Below are 16,012 nucleotides of genomic sequence, written 5' to 3'. Positions count from 1 at the left end.
CCCCCTATGCTGTGGGGCCCCCGGGCAACTGCCCAGCGTGCCCATATGTTAAGACGGCCCTGCCTGCACTAGCTGCCTGTAAACTTATTAATTTGTTTCTTGATTGGCTTGCTGACATTCAAGCACTACTGTACATGAGCAGGGTCCCAGGTATCTGAAAGAGCTTCTAGTTCCCTACACTCCCATTCGCTCACTTCGATCTGCAGATGAAGGACTCCTAACAGTTCCCAGAATCTCCTTGATTTCCTTTGGGGCGCGAGCTTTTAGCCACACTGCTCTCACTCTTTGGAACAGTCTGCCTCGTACAGTTTGAGAGGCCCCATCTCTGGAAATGTATAAAAACAGGCTCAATACCAATCCATTTACCCGGGCATTTAATTAATGAATCACACAGCCTGTCCGACTTTTAATAACTACAGTACCGTCCCATCCTGTATTGTATATTCCATGTGGTTGGTCTCGTTTATAACCTTAAATGTTTTCTTCTTTTTTTTCCTTTTTTGTAACCTTGAAGGAATTTGAGTCCCATTGGGAGAAAAGCACTATATAAATAAAGTTATTATTGTTTTAATATGTTTACATTTTTAAAGACACAAAAAATGAAGATGGAAATACAGTAACACTTCTTTTTGATCTCTCCCAGGCCCATGTGTTTTGTTAAGCAATTAGAAATTCCTCAGTACGGCTACCGGAATAATGTATCGACTACCACACCGCGCTCTAACTTGGCCAAGGAATTAGAGAAATATTCTAAGACTACCTTTGAGTACAACAATTATGAAAATCATGCCTACGGGAAGAGGGCTATAGCTCCCAAGGTGCAGTCCAGGGATATATCTCCAAAAGGATATGATGGTAAGAAATCTACGGACCCATTAATGTTTTAAACAGTGTTTAGATTTAACTCCATTAACTTGATGACTCAACACATTCAAAGTAGTATTATTATTTAATGATATATACCACTGCAACATTATCAAAATGCTATTGAATGGGTACGTTTTCTAAACATAAATACAAAAAATGTGAGTGAGGTCTTCCTACCCTGAAAAACGTATTTCTAAGCAGATCTCTGCAGTACATAAGAAAGGCCTTAGCAAAAAGGGAACATGTCATATAGTGTAAGTGCCTGTGATATAGCAGAAAAATATCACTGAGCGTGATTGTAGAAAAATAATTTCCTTCCAGCAACATCTCAAAGCCTGGGCAAGTGGAGGGCACTCAAAGTGCCTCATTCATATTGACTAATCACCAGTGTATTTAAAGTCACACTGCTCAGGGGATGTTAACCGAATTCCTAGACTGTGAGAGTTCAATGCTGCTTTATGCACACACACTAAGATGAGGAGTCTGCTTTCTCACTCTGCTGCCGAGTGGTATTTTGATGTATCCTAAATCACACTCGGCAGCAATCACATGTATACTGAGTAGGTTGCTGGCAGGGTGTTCTGTTCAGACATCAATAAAATAAGGGAACTGCTGCACACCTATAATATTGAAAAATGTAAATACAACTACCGGTGCTCCTGGTTCAGGATTCTCTGTATGATAATCCAATAGTAACTGAAAAGGATGGAAGAAGCAAGGCACTACGGATTTTTATACTGCAAATTTATAGGGCCACTGTTTTTGCCGGCACAGTATTAGAGCTTATGTAGAGGTGTGTATTAACAGTTGCAGGCCTGGTACTTCGGAAAGAGTGGTGGTAGCTGTGCATGTTGAAAGGATAGTCATGTGTTGTAGGTGTGATCACCTTGATGTGCCTTCACTAGGTCTACTCAAAACTTTGGAACTCCAGCTTCCACAGGTTCCATTTCATCAAGTGATATTCACTGTCTCTGGTTCGTGCTTTTCTGCCACCACATTGTCTCACTCGTCGAGCTCTTTTGGACACGTCCTTTCTCTCTCCCTCCAAGTGGGTCTCTTCCTCCTGTTCACGTGCTCCTCTCAACCAATATCTCTCTCCCCTCATCTTTCCATGATGTCAGTGTCCATAATCTCAGTCCTCTCCTTGGTTCACAAGCATTGCCTGGAGTGTATGCCCATCAATATACTTATGTGTGTTCATAGGAGTGTTACAGTAGTATTGGTAGGTACATGTACAAAGAGGGCTACTCCTTGGATTCGAACCAGGTGCACTCTCTTCAAAGTCAGTGACATTGCCTTTGAGCAACTGTTGTATGCCCTATAGTTAGAATGTTACACTACAGGAGGGCCCCGGGCATGCGGCGGGTTCCATTCTAAGGGCCCGCCGCAAAACAAAAATTGCCGGAAAGCAGAACCAGTGATTTTCGGTGTGTGCGCATGCGCTGACCGGCAATTCACCCTTCCATGCATGCACAACCTCGGAAAACCCCTCATTCTGCGCATGCGCGACCTCGGACCGGCCCGTTCTGCGCATACGTGACCTCGGACCGGCCCGTTCTGCGCATGCGCAGACATGGCGGCCCCCTTCTCGGTACCGACGTATCGGTGGATCGCCAAAAAGCGGGTCGCCGAGAAGCGGGGCCTTGCTGTAGTTTTAAGCCAGCAGATCCCATAAACTGCTTTCTTTGCCCCATTCTAACACGTCGAGCTGCAGACAAGGATTCTGGGAAGTGACATGCAAATGAACATCCAGTGGGAGTCACAGTTAGCTTCTTAAACATTTTTTACATGAATGCCTGCGGCATTACACAGCTTGTACAGCTAGCCTGGTGCAATGTTTTTTTTTATCAAACATAAAGTAGGTCTACAGAGAAGCTTTTACAACAGATAAAAAAATGCATAAAACAGTACCTTACTTAGATGAAGGTCAATTTTGTGGCATGTATTTATATTCCTAAATATAAAAATAAGGTATGGATGTGATGTACCAAGGTATTACCACGTTAATTATAAAGTGTCAATATTATTGTAAGATGGGGAAAAAATCATTATCACACAATTAATTCCATAATTTTAGATTGTTTTTGAAGTAGTCATAACATAATCATTGTCTAATTGTGCCAATTATCTGTATTTCTTCTCTCAAGTACTGTAAATACAGTATATGTTTATTTAGCTGCTACTGTATTACGATGACTAAGATTTTTTAGAGTTTCAGCTTTTACATTTAGGTTTAGTGTTTCAAACATTTTAAAGGTTCAGACATCTTCTCTGTCACTGAAACCAGTAAAATGAAGTGAATACTATGTGACTGTTACATGTTCTTAATTTTTTACATTTTTGTTGGTGGGTGTTGTTTTCCATGAGATAAACAGGTTCACTAAGCAAATTGTATGCAAAAGTAACTCTCCAAATTTAGTCTATTAGCTTATGGGTAATGGGATGAAAATGTTTAACAAAAGTAATTTCCAGGTAGCATGTATGTGTGGTAAAGTAAGGTAACACTATCTTGCCGAGAACACTTCAGAAATCCCTAAGGCATCAATATTCTCCTCCCTCTCTGCTCATCTAGAGATGTTATACTTCTGTATACTTCTTTGATGTTGTAGACCCCTTTCCCTGTGTCTAAGGGAACTATGTGTGCAGAGTACCTGTCTGGCATACAGGAGACCTGATCCTCCGCCACTGGGAGCCTGGGGTGATCGCGGTTACTCTGGTTACAGCGCCTTCACCTGAGAGGGATCCTAGCGCAGCAGGATAACCCCTCACAGGACCCAATACCGTCAGATAATAAATATACACACACTTGTATAACAAACTTATCTTTACTGACACGTAAACTTAGATAACTATACAATACCCCCACAACAGAGTACCCACACAATACCCTCACGGTATATGATGAACCCCTGTCTACCACAATGTCCACCTCTGGTGAGATCTCCCCAAAGTTATGAGGGTGCCCTGGGCACCTAACCACCCCAGTGTCCACAGAGCCCGGCCCACCCAAAGAGTGTGTGTGGAGTAGCGCTAGCCACTGCGTATGGCCGTTGGTGCATTTTAGATACCTTCCTGGTTTTAGGCCAGACCAGGCCGACTTGGCTGAGGGATCTGCCGAACTGCAACGTGGTCCCACGCCGTGGTCTGCTGAATCCTCGCTCGCTCTTGTCCTCAGGCGTCCGCCTGTGGAAGGAGCTCCCGCTGGAGTGTGTCCCTTTAAATGTCTATTAAAATACCTGTGGTCTGGTCCCAGACAGCAGGCCGCAGCTCACCATGTGGCATCCGTCACGGCGCCATAACACTGACACTAATATGCTATGGGGAGCGTCCCTATCTGGGGGCCTTCCCTATAGCACACAAACTATAGGTGGTTGGGGTCTAGCTGAGACCTGAGGGGATATTTGGCCTAGTCCAGTGCAGTACTTCTACCTGGACCTTACCTCACCCCTTGCTGTCCTGCTCCCGATTGACGTGCAGTACTTAGCGTGCCAAAAGTATCTTTCTCCTGCTTTGAAAAAAACAAAGCAATTGGCTATTGCTGCCCATGTTTGAGCAGCCCCTGGGGCTGCTGGGACATGTAGTCCCGTGCGGAGCCTGGCTAATGGCTACCGCACTAACGGTGTACTGCGAATGCGTGAGGCTCCCATTGCATATACGCAACTACCCAAGATGGCGGCCCCCGCTGTCAGGTGAATGGCAGAGCTCCAGTGACCCGGTCACCAGCCTTTCCACCCCCCTCCCCCCTGGCCAGAGGTAAAGGGGGACTCGGCTACAATGGTATAGGTAGAATCTACTGTACATTACACTTCTGTAGACTTCTTTGATGGTACAGATAGAACCTACAGTTACAGTATGGAGTGGTGTTTTTCTTTATTTCTACAGCAATATTTAACACATTTATAACATTGGAAAAGCAGAGAGGTTGACGTGCACTGATTCATTACCAATCCTTTTGTTTCTGCTTATTTAGAACAGCACAAACCTGTCCTCTTCCAAACCACTGTCTTGTAAAATAAGAAAACCAGGGACAGCGAAGAAGATCAGAAATGAATTTCAATGCATATTAGAGCCACTGATACAAGTACACTGTACACCCATTGCTACAGATTGCTACATTTGTTAGCAGACCAAGATCTTTATAGATGTAATACTGATCATAGAGCTTCTTTTTTTTTTTTAATTCAAACATACACAGTATTTTTGAAGTGGGTTACAGCATGGAAATAAAATGAGCTATTGTCCAAACTCTTTTTAGAATCTTAGTAAATTATTTTTATTGTGCTTGATTTTTGTATCTTTCTCTCCACAGCGAAACGTTACTGTAAGAATTCAAGCCCTACTAGCAGCACAACCAGCAGCTATGCCCCTAGCAGCAGCAGTAGCAACATGAGTTGTGGTGGAGGCAGCAGTGCCAGCAGTACGTGTAGCAAAAGCAGCTTTGATTATACCCATGACATGGAGGCAGCACACATGGCTGCCACTGCAATCCTGAATCTATCCACTCGCTGCAGGGAAATGCCTCAGAACCTTTCCTCGAAACCTCCAGAGCTGTGCGCAAGGGTAAATAATGTACTATTATGTTTGTTGATGAAGGTGTTGATCTCCTGTTAGCAATCAGTGTGTTTCTTTCATACAAATGTATTTTAATAACTTGTGTTCAATTATTTGTTTCACAGCAACAGAGAGAGTGTACCTATTTTTATTGCAAAGAAATTAGGAGATATTGGGGTTTCTTTTGTTTGTGAAATACAGATTCATAACGAAGCCTCGTGCAGTAATAACTAAAAGTCATTTCCCCTAGTTATTATTTTGTCAATGATTATTATTATAGACGTGGGACCGGTGCTTCAGAGAACGACTGTGTCCATGTTAGACATGAATGAAAGAGTATAAGAAGATTCAATGAGATTAATGAATGAATATATACTTCACACATAGGGGGGGAATAGTGCATAGTGTTGCCTGTGGCAATATATACAAATAGCATGGATGGCAGCATAAACATCTCCCCATAGTAAGAAATAAAAGTCCAGATTATAATATAATCCAAAAATAACAGGAATGAAGGACTCACTTTGTGGATCTTCAGTGTGTCCTGTCAGTCCTTGCAATCCAACATGGAGGTTCCGTGGCGTGCAGGATCTGCTGAGAGAGGTAGCACAAAAATAGGAGAAGGTGGCAGAGCACTGCCAAATGATGAATGAAAAGATCCAGAGGGTGCTCTCACATAGAAAATTGTAATCTTTATTGGATCATACAAGTTCCCAGACCGTTAAAATATATGTACCAACGCGTTTCTGGAATGGTGCCCTTTGTCCAGGTGTTTATTATGATTATTATACAAAAAATGTTAAAGTCCCCTTTTTAAATGCAAAATGTATTGTAGTTTAAAATATGTTCCTATATTAAAATATTATGTGAGAATTTAAGTCATTCTTAAGTGCAATATGTTGCATGATTCCATGTAATTTTCTAATCAATGCATGGTAAAAGCTATGAGAACGCTGTTTCTGCACTAAAAGCCCCATTAACTTCCATGTGTGAAATATCCTCTGTAATGCAATGTGATGGTACTTGAGATGCACGAAGCACCACCTTTGATCATTTCGCTCTAATAATAATGCTATATTTGGACTTTGAAATGATATATTGTTGTATAAAGTTCTTTAAGGGCTAGATTGAATAAAATCTGAATTCAAGTTTTATTGGCACAAATGGTAAACAGCCGGCAAAGAAAGCTCTGTAAGGAAGGGCGGCATGATTTAAGGCTGAGGGTCTCCTCCCCTAAGGAGCCGTGATGTCAGGTCAGGGGCGGGGGCTAAGTAAGGGGTACTTAGGGCAAGGGGGAGGTGTTAAGTGAGGGGTACTTTTGGCAAGGTCGAGGGATCCTAGCTTTCTCTTTCTTCTAGGATTTACTGGAGCGAAGTCAGATTTTCCTGGTTCCTGATTCCTGGTATCCTGATCCTGGGAGATGGCTGCATGTGGCTACGCTGCCCCAGCACAGGACATCACAAGGGGCAGGCTGGAGCCTGCAGCCATCCAAGGCAGCTGGGAGCAGGAACCACAACGGGGAATGGCTAGGACTATGGGGTTTCCTGTCTCTGCTGAGGCTGAGCCCATTAGGGTAGGAAAGGAAGGATGTGGGTACATCGGAAGGTGTCCGGATACAGCAGAAAAGAATGCTGCTGATCTCAGGGCAGTGGGTGGCTGGTAAGCCACGCCAAGACAGGGGGGCACTGAGAAGGCAGCTAGAAGAGGACAGGGTTAGTTTTAGGGCCCTTAGAGATACTTCTGCGGGCAGGTAGAGATGGGGAGGAATAGCGGGGAATCAGGGAAGGAGGAGGTGAGTGGGGGGGGGCAGATAGTGTGGGGGAGGAAGTAGTCTTCCACCCAGTCACAGGGGTCAGTGGGGGGCAGAGTGAATGCACCAAGTGTGGGATGGACTTTATGGGGCACAGTGCGTTGGGTGGGTACAGTAGGATCCTCAGGGGGACCAGTTGTAAGGTTTATGTAAGGGTAATAGGGTTTTGTGCCAGAGCAAGGGGCAGGGGATGAGATGTTCAGAGCCTTGGGTGAGTTCTTTGTGCAAAGTGGGTGTAGGAGAGAGCAAGGTCAGGTTGTGGTAAGTGGGGGAGGTCAATCGGTGGTAGGGTATGTGGGGGAGGTGGAGGTAACACTGGGGGCAGGTGTGTCACAGGGGGGTGGCACCTACGACAGCTCCTCCGGTGGTTATAGGAATCCCAGCGGTAACTGGGTGGTGACTAGTGTGGTAGCTGGGGTAACAGCTGGGGGAGGAGGGAAAGGAGGGGGTTGCAGGGGTGGCTGTAGTGGTGGCACCAGTGGGGGAACCCAAAAAAGGGGTTGTGAGAGCAGAAGACAGGAAGAAGGAGGTGGGGTTTACCGTATGCTAGCTTTATGGATGCTTACCTTTGCTTAGCTAGCCCGCAGGTTGGTGGCAGTCAAAGACCGTGTTTGAATTGATGATTATATTGATATACTGATATTGCCATACTATAAGGGGCTACTTCCGTCTCATACATCACCTGTCATACCCAGAGGGCTTGTCAGTGAATGATGGGATTGACAAAGAATTGTGTAGCATGCAGTATGCATCTTTTGACAGGGCCAGGCATCTGGTAAGGGAGGCAAAACCAGGGGTGTGGGTGGCAAAGGCTAACATAGAGTCGGCATTCCATCTACTGCCCATGCACCCGGAATGCTTCCACCTGTTGGGGTGATGGCTGGGAGGTAGGATTCTTTGTAGATATGTCTCCCAATTGGGTATTAGGGGATGTAGACAGAATTGGGGTTATCCTGCACTATTTGGACGACTTTCTATTTGTAGGAAGGGACATATCTGATGTGTGCGGGAGGTTATTGGGGAATTTCAGGAACTCATGGCACGTTTTGGGGTTCCATTGACTAAGTACAAGACAGAGGGCCTAGCGGTATTCATCAGCGTCCTGATACAATGAAGATGTAATACCGTCTCCAGACCAGGAAGCTGGTGAAACTGTGGGCTTTGGTGAGGGAGTTTATGGTGGTTCTAGTCCCTGCTGGACCATCTCAACTTCGCAACCATGATCCTACCAATGGGAAGGATCTTTGAGAGGCAACTGGCATTTGCAATGGCAGGAGTAAAGTTGCAGCACCACTTTATCAGGGTTTCAAAGCAAGTGAAGGGGGACCTGCAAGTGTGGGACACCTTCCTAATGCAGTACAATGGGCATACGCTGGTTTTGCAAGGAGTAGTGAAGATTGGGCAGATAGAGCTATTCACGGATGCGGTGGGATCCGTGGGTTTTGGGACATTTTTTTCAGGGCACTGAGCCAGAAGAGATGGGGCAGCAGAAGTTTATAAGGAACTTACTGTTGTTAGGGCTCTTTCCACTGGTGGTGGCGTTGGAGCTATGGGGGACAGATCTGGCGAACCGTAAGGTCATATTCCGAATGGACAACATGGACGTAGTGGCGGCCATGAATGGGCTATCGGCAACATCTCCGCTGGTGGTCTGGTTTCTGGTCTTAAAGTACCTGAATCATAATATATGGTTCAAGACTAAGGTCATCCTGGGTTTGGAGAACAAGATACAGATGCAGCGGCCATTATCCGACCATTTCTCAATTTTTTTTGAGATCTCCCCGAGATCCTTGCTTGATTTGCCACTAATGGCCCATCGGATTAATACAGTAGGGGTCCCTGCCGTGTTAATACTACCGTGTTGTACCTGTCTGTAAGAGATAGGCTGAATCAGTCACTCTACCTGCATGCCTCTAGCAGGCGATTGCGGGGGGTTTATTTCATTTTAATACTACAGTATTGTAGCAGATGGTCTCCGGAAGGCATGAGGACCTTGCCCGAGGGATGAATGGATAGGTACAAGATCGATGCCCCCGCCGCTCCTAATTACTCAGAATCACCAGGATTATCGGTAAAAACAAATCTTTATTGGGGCTACATAAAACAGATACTCTGACGGACAAGACTAGGAGACCTTCTCCCACGCGTTTCGAGCAAAATTGCTCTTTCTCAAGGAGGGATGAATGGCCTGTTTAGGGAGAATGAGGTCCATTTATCAGACATTGGGAACGATATCTTGATTTTAGCATGGCAAGATGCGCTGGAAAAATCAGTGAGACTAGTGGCGACTCACAAGACCAGGTTAATGCCTGTTAGATTACCTTGCTGGTGGTGGGAGTAATGTTACTCTGGGAGGGGGACTCAATCAGTTTTGGCCCCTTGAGGGAGATCTCAGACCTTGGAAGTATTTCAGTTGGGTAAGGCAATGCTATTCCAGGCTGGGTGATCGAAAAGGTGGTGACTTCCAGATGGAATTTGGGGAAGGCGGTACCATTCAAGACTACAGTAGGTGCTTGGTGTGGTGACCTTCCGATGGGATCTCTGTGCATTCAGACTAAGGTACTGAATGGCTACATGAGCACGAGCTGAGGGTATCCCTGTAGCTGTGAGTGGAGCAATCTGGCTGGATCCCTAGTTGGGGATAAATATGAGATATTTATCTGTTGTAATAAATAAAGCTGTGGCGTTAATTTCTCGCAAGAAGTTGTATGGTGTGGTTATTGGGAATGGGAGAGGGGTCCAGCTTGAGGCATGGGCAAGTCAAGCCTTGTTCACCCTATTCAATACAGGCAAAACAATTGGTGATGTTTATGCAATCACATTGGTAAATGGCTATTAACCAAAATCTTAATTGATATGTAAATTAACAAGTTTTGTCTAATTTCTTATCCACATGCAGTTATGTAAGCTCAGAAAGAGCGGTGAAAAATAAAATTGCAGCCTCCGGTTTTCCAATTTTTTTCTGATTTCTGATTCAGCTATGTACATCCCAGCTGCAGTTTACTGTGTAACTCATTGGTTCCCAGCACAGGTGATTTAATCAATATGTCACTGATTGAGCCACCTGTTCTGAAAAAGAAATAACCTTAGAACCTGACCTGTTGGTGCTTCTTGATGACTGGAGTTGGGAACCACTGGTATAACCTAATGTGACATGACACCAGCCTGCACTGGGGGAAGAGAATACCAAAATAAACCCAAATTTTACACCGTTTACAATTGCATCAGTAATGAAGACATCTGCGCAGATTCATATGACCGCTCGCTTTGAGTCCTATAACAAATATATACATACTGTACATACATACATTTAATAACTAAATAAATACAGAGAAAATTAAAAATGCAAAAAAAAAATTCAGATCCCACCCCGAAAGAAAAAGTGTTGGCCTCAAAAAAGTACTAGTATACAATACAGGTCTTCACCTCTTGATGCCCCACTGCCTCCCATTTTAAAAAAAAGCAATGGTAAAATTAAATCTATTGGCTATTACAAGGCCTAAATCCCTTCGTATTTCAAAATCATCCTTTCCTTTAATGAGATATACTTAACTTTGATTGGAGCATTTGAACCTTACACTTAAAAAAATCTTCCCATATATTCTTCTGTTTTAGTTCTTTATTGCTTTTATCTCCTATCTTCTTAACGGGAGCCATCCTCACTCCGGCAATCATAAGTCATCAGTAATGGCAGGAAACACATGGTAAGCCAGACTTTAAAAGATGCACTGTTGCATACCACCCCAGTGGATAACTGGTAGAGGATTAGTTAGGATAGTCCCTAATAAAAAAAATAAAGAAGATTAAATAGTTCAAGAAGAAGAAAATAAGAAAATTGAAATGCAGGAGGATTCTTCAAGCAAGAGGAGGATCAAGTGTGTCAATCAAGGTTAAGAAGGCTCATCGAGGGACCGTATGGCTGTATTACTAAATACTCTCGGGTCCGGAATCTAGGCCTTGTAGTAGGCAGCCACAACTGTATTAATATTGTCTGAATTTTGTTTATTATTGCAATTTTTATATTTTGGACCTTAAAAAGTCGAAGTGGAAAACATTTGGAATATTTTAAGGCATAAGATTTCTTTTTTTTTGGTGGTCTTTGTTTTCTGCGTAATTCTTTAACGTAACTTTTTTTGGGGTGGCATCAGGATTTCTAAGGGGTTTATTTCCCCCGGGGTGACGACAATCATGCTATAACATTTCTATATAGCCTCACTGATACTAAAAGGGTTTGAGGCATTTTATAATGTATTTTTAAAATATTTCGTTACATGTGCATTTTATATGGCTACTTAATAAGCTTGTAGGCTGTGGCAAAGGGGGTGTTAAGTCTTACGGAGAGGGTACTAAGGTTTGGAACGAGGTAGGTACCCCCCTGGGTAGTCTCCAGGACAATGTGCAGGTTGGAATCATTCTTTGTATGTCCTAGCAGTTAGTATAGCATCCTCATGCATTACATTACCTCCAATTACATTTGGCATGCAAATGGGAGGGTATTTAGGGCTATAGTAGCTGTTATGAAAGGGTAGGGACTACTTGGAAAAACAGTGACACAATCGCATAGCCATCGACAACTTTGTTGCGGTATTATTTCAAACCGTGCATGTTAATTAGCAGTGCTTCATCATTTGCTGATGTTTATGTAAAGTTTTATTGAATTGAGCAAACAAAACTATATACATTTATCACCACGAACCTCTGCAATACATTTTGGCAAATCGCAAACCAGTTTCCAAGACTTGATTGAATCCGGCCCTAAGAAGCATTTGCACTAATAACAAACATCCGTGGGCGCTCTCTTTTTCTAAATCTAGTGTTGTACTTTACTTATATAAATATTATTCTTTGTTTGAATTCAAGCAAAGTTCCACTACTTTGCAATTCTCTTCAACCAATGGCTACGGAGAAAGAAAGAAAGAAAGAAAGTAGCATAGAAACCAAAAGCATAATGTGGCAGAAGAATATATGAATTCTTCTTTGATTTAGTAAAAAATTAAATGAACATGTTGAGATATAAATCCAACCCAAATCTAATCCAGATATTATTAGGATTTAAAATGGAGGGGGGAGTAGCACGGAATGTTCACATAAAGCAATCTATAATTTGTCAAGATAATCTTAGGCGAGGAATTTTCATTTCAAGCTATTTTGCTGTTGTTTTATTACAGCTTTGATCAGGCTCGTATAATACCTATCAAGGCAAAATATCTAGCAGGCATTTGGGCAATCAGCTCCGTTTATATTAACGCTGATATCAATTTTCACTTTAAATATGTGTTACTGAATGTACACTCATGTCTTATGCTCCGTCCCTTTGCAAAACGTACAATCCTGCACGGAAAAATGTTTACAAATCACTGACTGCTTTTTCACCATGTTAAGTACATGTCACGTAACATTTTGCAATTAAACAGGATTCATTTTACATTCTTTTGATAACGCCTCATGTGTATTTTTCGTGATGGCTTTGTACATAGTGCAAGTTGAGTGTGCAATGCTATAGCACTAAAAGAACATCATCCCTGTAAATCAGAAATATTATTTAATTGCACTTTTCCATATTGTTAACACTATAGTCATATTATTAATATATTCTCTTAAAAGCTGCATATAGTTGAAACAGTAAGTAATAATTACTTAAGCGTAGAACCAATATCAGTTGTTAAGAGCTATTCTCATGAATAATATCACTTTCATGCACATGCATATTTAAATGGTTGCAACAATAGAATAGATCAGGGGTGCGCAAACTGGGGGGCGCAAGATTTTTCGGGGGGGAGGGGCACGGGCGGTTGCAGAGGCCCCGAGCTCTTCCCCAAGGAATTAAAATGAAATGCCGGGGATCGCGTGAGGCCTCTGCCACGTCAACTTACCGAGATTCAGCCGCCGTCTGGATGCGTCTCCATGGCAATGACCCCGAGTGTCATTTGACGCCACACTAAGCGAGGGGGGGGGGAGCGAGCACCGGGGGATACAAGGCAGGGGGGCGCAGGAGGAAAAGTTTGCACACCCACCCCTTGAATAGTTAACGATAGATGAAGAGTAAAGGGATAATCCCTCATAAACATATACCATATTCCTGCTTTTAAATACTAGGTAGTAGAAGTTAGGAAAAATCTATTGGATCACATTTATACTCCAAAATTATTTGAATGACTAAGGGTACCTCAAGGTTTAGGTACCTGCTTTTAGAAGTACAGAAAATCAGATTACACAAATAAAGAACATTTAGGGGCCTATTCACTAAACTTCGATAAGTGACTTATCGAGCATTGTGGGCACTTCTCGAACGAGTTGGCAAGTGTAGCTATACAGAAAGCTTCGATAACGTGCCAAACTTGCTCAAGAAGTGCTTCTTCCTGATGGGTAGCGCTCCCGCACAGACAAACTGTGTGGGAGCCAAAAAAAATGCTCAAACTCGCACTTTTTGAGATATCACACTATTCACATCGCACATTGCGGCAGCAACTCGCAAGCAACTTGCAGGTTCTCATCTTCTCACCTCAAGGGTGGCGAGATGGGATCCACAATGTGACCCACAATGTGACTTAGAAGAAACAAATTATTTTTACTGCATCGGATTGAAGCCTGGAGTCTCCGGAGCTGCCCCACATTAAAACCAGCTCCGGAAACCCCCTGCCTCCATCCTATGTAATAAAAATACATTCACATGCAACTTCATTGCCTTAGCGGCTAACTGCTAAGGTAATGAAGGGGTTAACTGCTCCCGCAACATTCCCGGTAGGCCTAACCATCCACCCCCTGTACCCTTAAGAAACTAGGTACTCTTTCTTAACCCCCTTCATTACCTTAGCGGGTAGCAGCTAAGGCAGTGTTTCCCAACTCCAGTCCTCAGGGAACCCCAACAGGTCAGATCTTAAGAATATCCCTGCTCCAGCAAAGGTGGGTCAATCATCGGCTCAGTCATTTTGACTGAGCCACCTGTGCTGGAGCAGGGATATCCTTAAGACCTGACCTGTTGGGGTTCCCTGAGGACTGGAGTTGGGAAACACTACACTAAAGTAATGAAGCTTTTTTTATTTGATTTTAATCATACAGTATTGAAGCAGGGGGTTCTCCGGAGCTGAACACGTTTATTTTAGCCTTGGGGACCTCCTGCTTCCCGAGTTACAGACAGTGCCGGTATCCAGAAGATACCGGCACCCCATACTGGCCTGTAACTCAGGAAGCATGGGGTCCCCGAGGCTGAAATTAATGCGATTCTGCTCCAGAAACCCCCTGCTTCAATACTGTGTGATTAAAATGTAAATTAAAACAGTGATCTCCTGTAAGAGCTGTGCAGGGAGATGCAGCTCTCTCTGTGCAGTTCTTATACAGTAGACTGCAGGCAGATCGCACGGGCAAAACTTAGAAAAAGGCTGAGATAAGGACACTGCTATCTCGAGCGGTATGGCATTTTCCTACCTCACGTTTTCTGACTTGCTATCATTCTTTCCATGATAACACTAATGTCAGACCGTGAGGTAGGATCATGTCAAAATGTTCGATTTGGCAGTTATAACATTGAAGCTACGTGAATAGGCCCCTTAGACTCCTCAGTAGTTACTAGTTACAGTACTGCACTCATGATAGACAATATAACAAGGACCAACAAGCTGCACATGTACCACCTAGTTTAAGCTTAACTACAAAGTTGAAGCTTCCTAATAGGTGGGATTGCTGCAGGATGAAATTGTCGTTGCCTATATGCCCACTCATGGTAAGAACCAGATGCAGGAGTAACACCGATTTGAGTTTTCTTGAGTAGTAAGAACTATTTTCTAATATTGATCAATAATTTCTCTCTAGTTACAGTCTCTCCACATTATAGAAACAAATGCTCAGACCATATTATTATATGTTTCCCTGGCAACCATTAAACCCAATGCCTTAGCAAACCAAACTTCCCTAACTCTTTACTTGCAGGAAAATTAACATATAGTATACTGTACATTAGGGATGTACTGGATCAAAACAATGACCTGTTAACTGGTACCAGGTACCCGAGAAAAAAAATAATAATAGTAGTTTTGACTTACCTGCAGACTGCGGCGGAGGGTGAGCAGGACCACGGCGACATCCTTATGGCGGCGGGAGCAGCGGGTGACATCTTTCAGCCAGTGGCGGTGGCAACAGAGGATGATATCCTTCACAGCCGGTGCCGGTGGGAGCAAAGGAACATGTTACCGGAGCAGGAGCGCTACTATTGAACAGCCAGGGAGGAGCGCACCCCAGTGTTCCGACCCGGAAGTCTTCCGACTTCCAGTGCAGCTCCTCCCCGGCTGTCCAATAGTAATGCTCCGGCTCTGGTCACATGTTCCTCTGCTCCCACAGGCACTGGCTGTGAAGGATGTCGTCCTCTGCTGCCACTGGCTGAAGAATGTTGTCCTCTGCTTTCACCACCGGCTATAGGATGTCTTCTGCTGCTCCCACCGCCACCAGGATGTCGCTGTGTTCCTCCTCACCCTCTGCCACGGTGCTCCTCACCCTCCCCGCCGACTGCAGGTAAGTCTCTTCTGCTGCTCTGCTCCTGGCGTTCTCTAAGAGTAGTTTCCGGGTACATTAAATATGGCCGGGTATCGGGTAATTTCCAAGTACCGGTACATCACTACTGTACATAGAAGAGAAATGGCAGATGAAGTAAATAACAATTGTAGATTTCATCCACAGATGACTTCCTATTAATGTATTTACGTATATCTTTATTTAAATAACGCCCACAGTTTACTCAGTGCTTTACAAAAGAGAAAAGACAATAAAGGAAATTATCATACAATAAGTGCA

The 16,012-nt window shown here is 43.6% G+C and overlaps 1 protein-coding gene across 11 annotated transcripts in view; it reads left to right on the top strand.

The window, feature by feature from the left end:
- Window positions 1-16,012, top strand: part of MYT1L (myelin transcription factor 1 like) — a 573,498-nt gene that overhangs the window by 482,345 nt on the left and 75,141 nt on the right. For all 11 annotated transcript variants that reach the window (XM_075598278.1, XM_075598276.1, XM_075598273.1 and 8 more), the window contains 2 exons: window positions 644-855; window positions 5,177-5,427. In XM_075598278.1, the coding sequence (XP_075454393.1) occupies window positions 644-855; window positions 5,177-5,427 (463 nt within the window). The remainder of the gene's footprint in view (window positions 1-643; window positions 856-5,176; window positions 5,428-16,012) is intronic.

The sequence above is a fragment of the Ascaphus truei genome, chromosome 4 (assembly GCF_040206685.1).
Source record: "Ascaphus truei isolate aAscTru1 chromosome 4, aAscTru1.hap1, whole genome shotgun sequence".
NCBI classification, from domain to species: domain Eukaryota; kingdom Metazoa; phylum Chordata; class Amphibia; order Anura; family Ascaphidae; genus Ascaphus; species Ascaphus truei.
The sequence above is the reverse complement of the archived record's forward strand: the minus strand, read 5'-3'. Positions and strand labels throughout refer to the sequence as shown.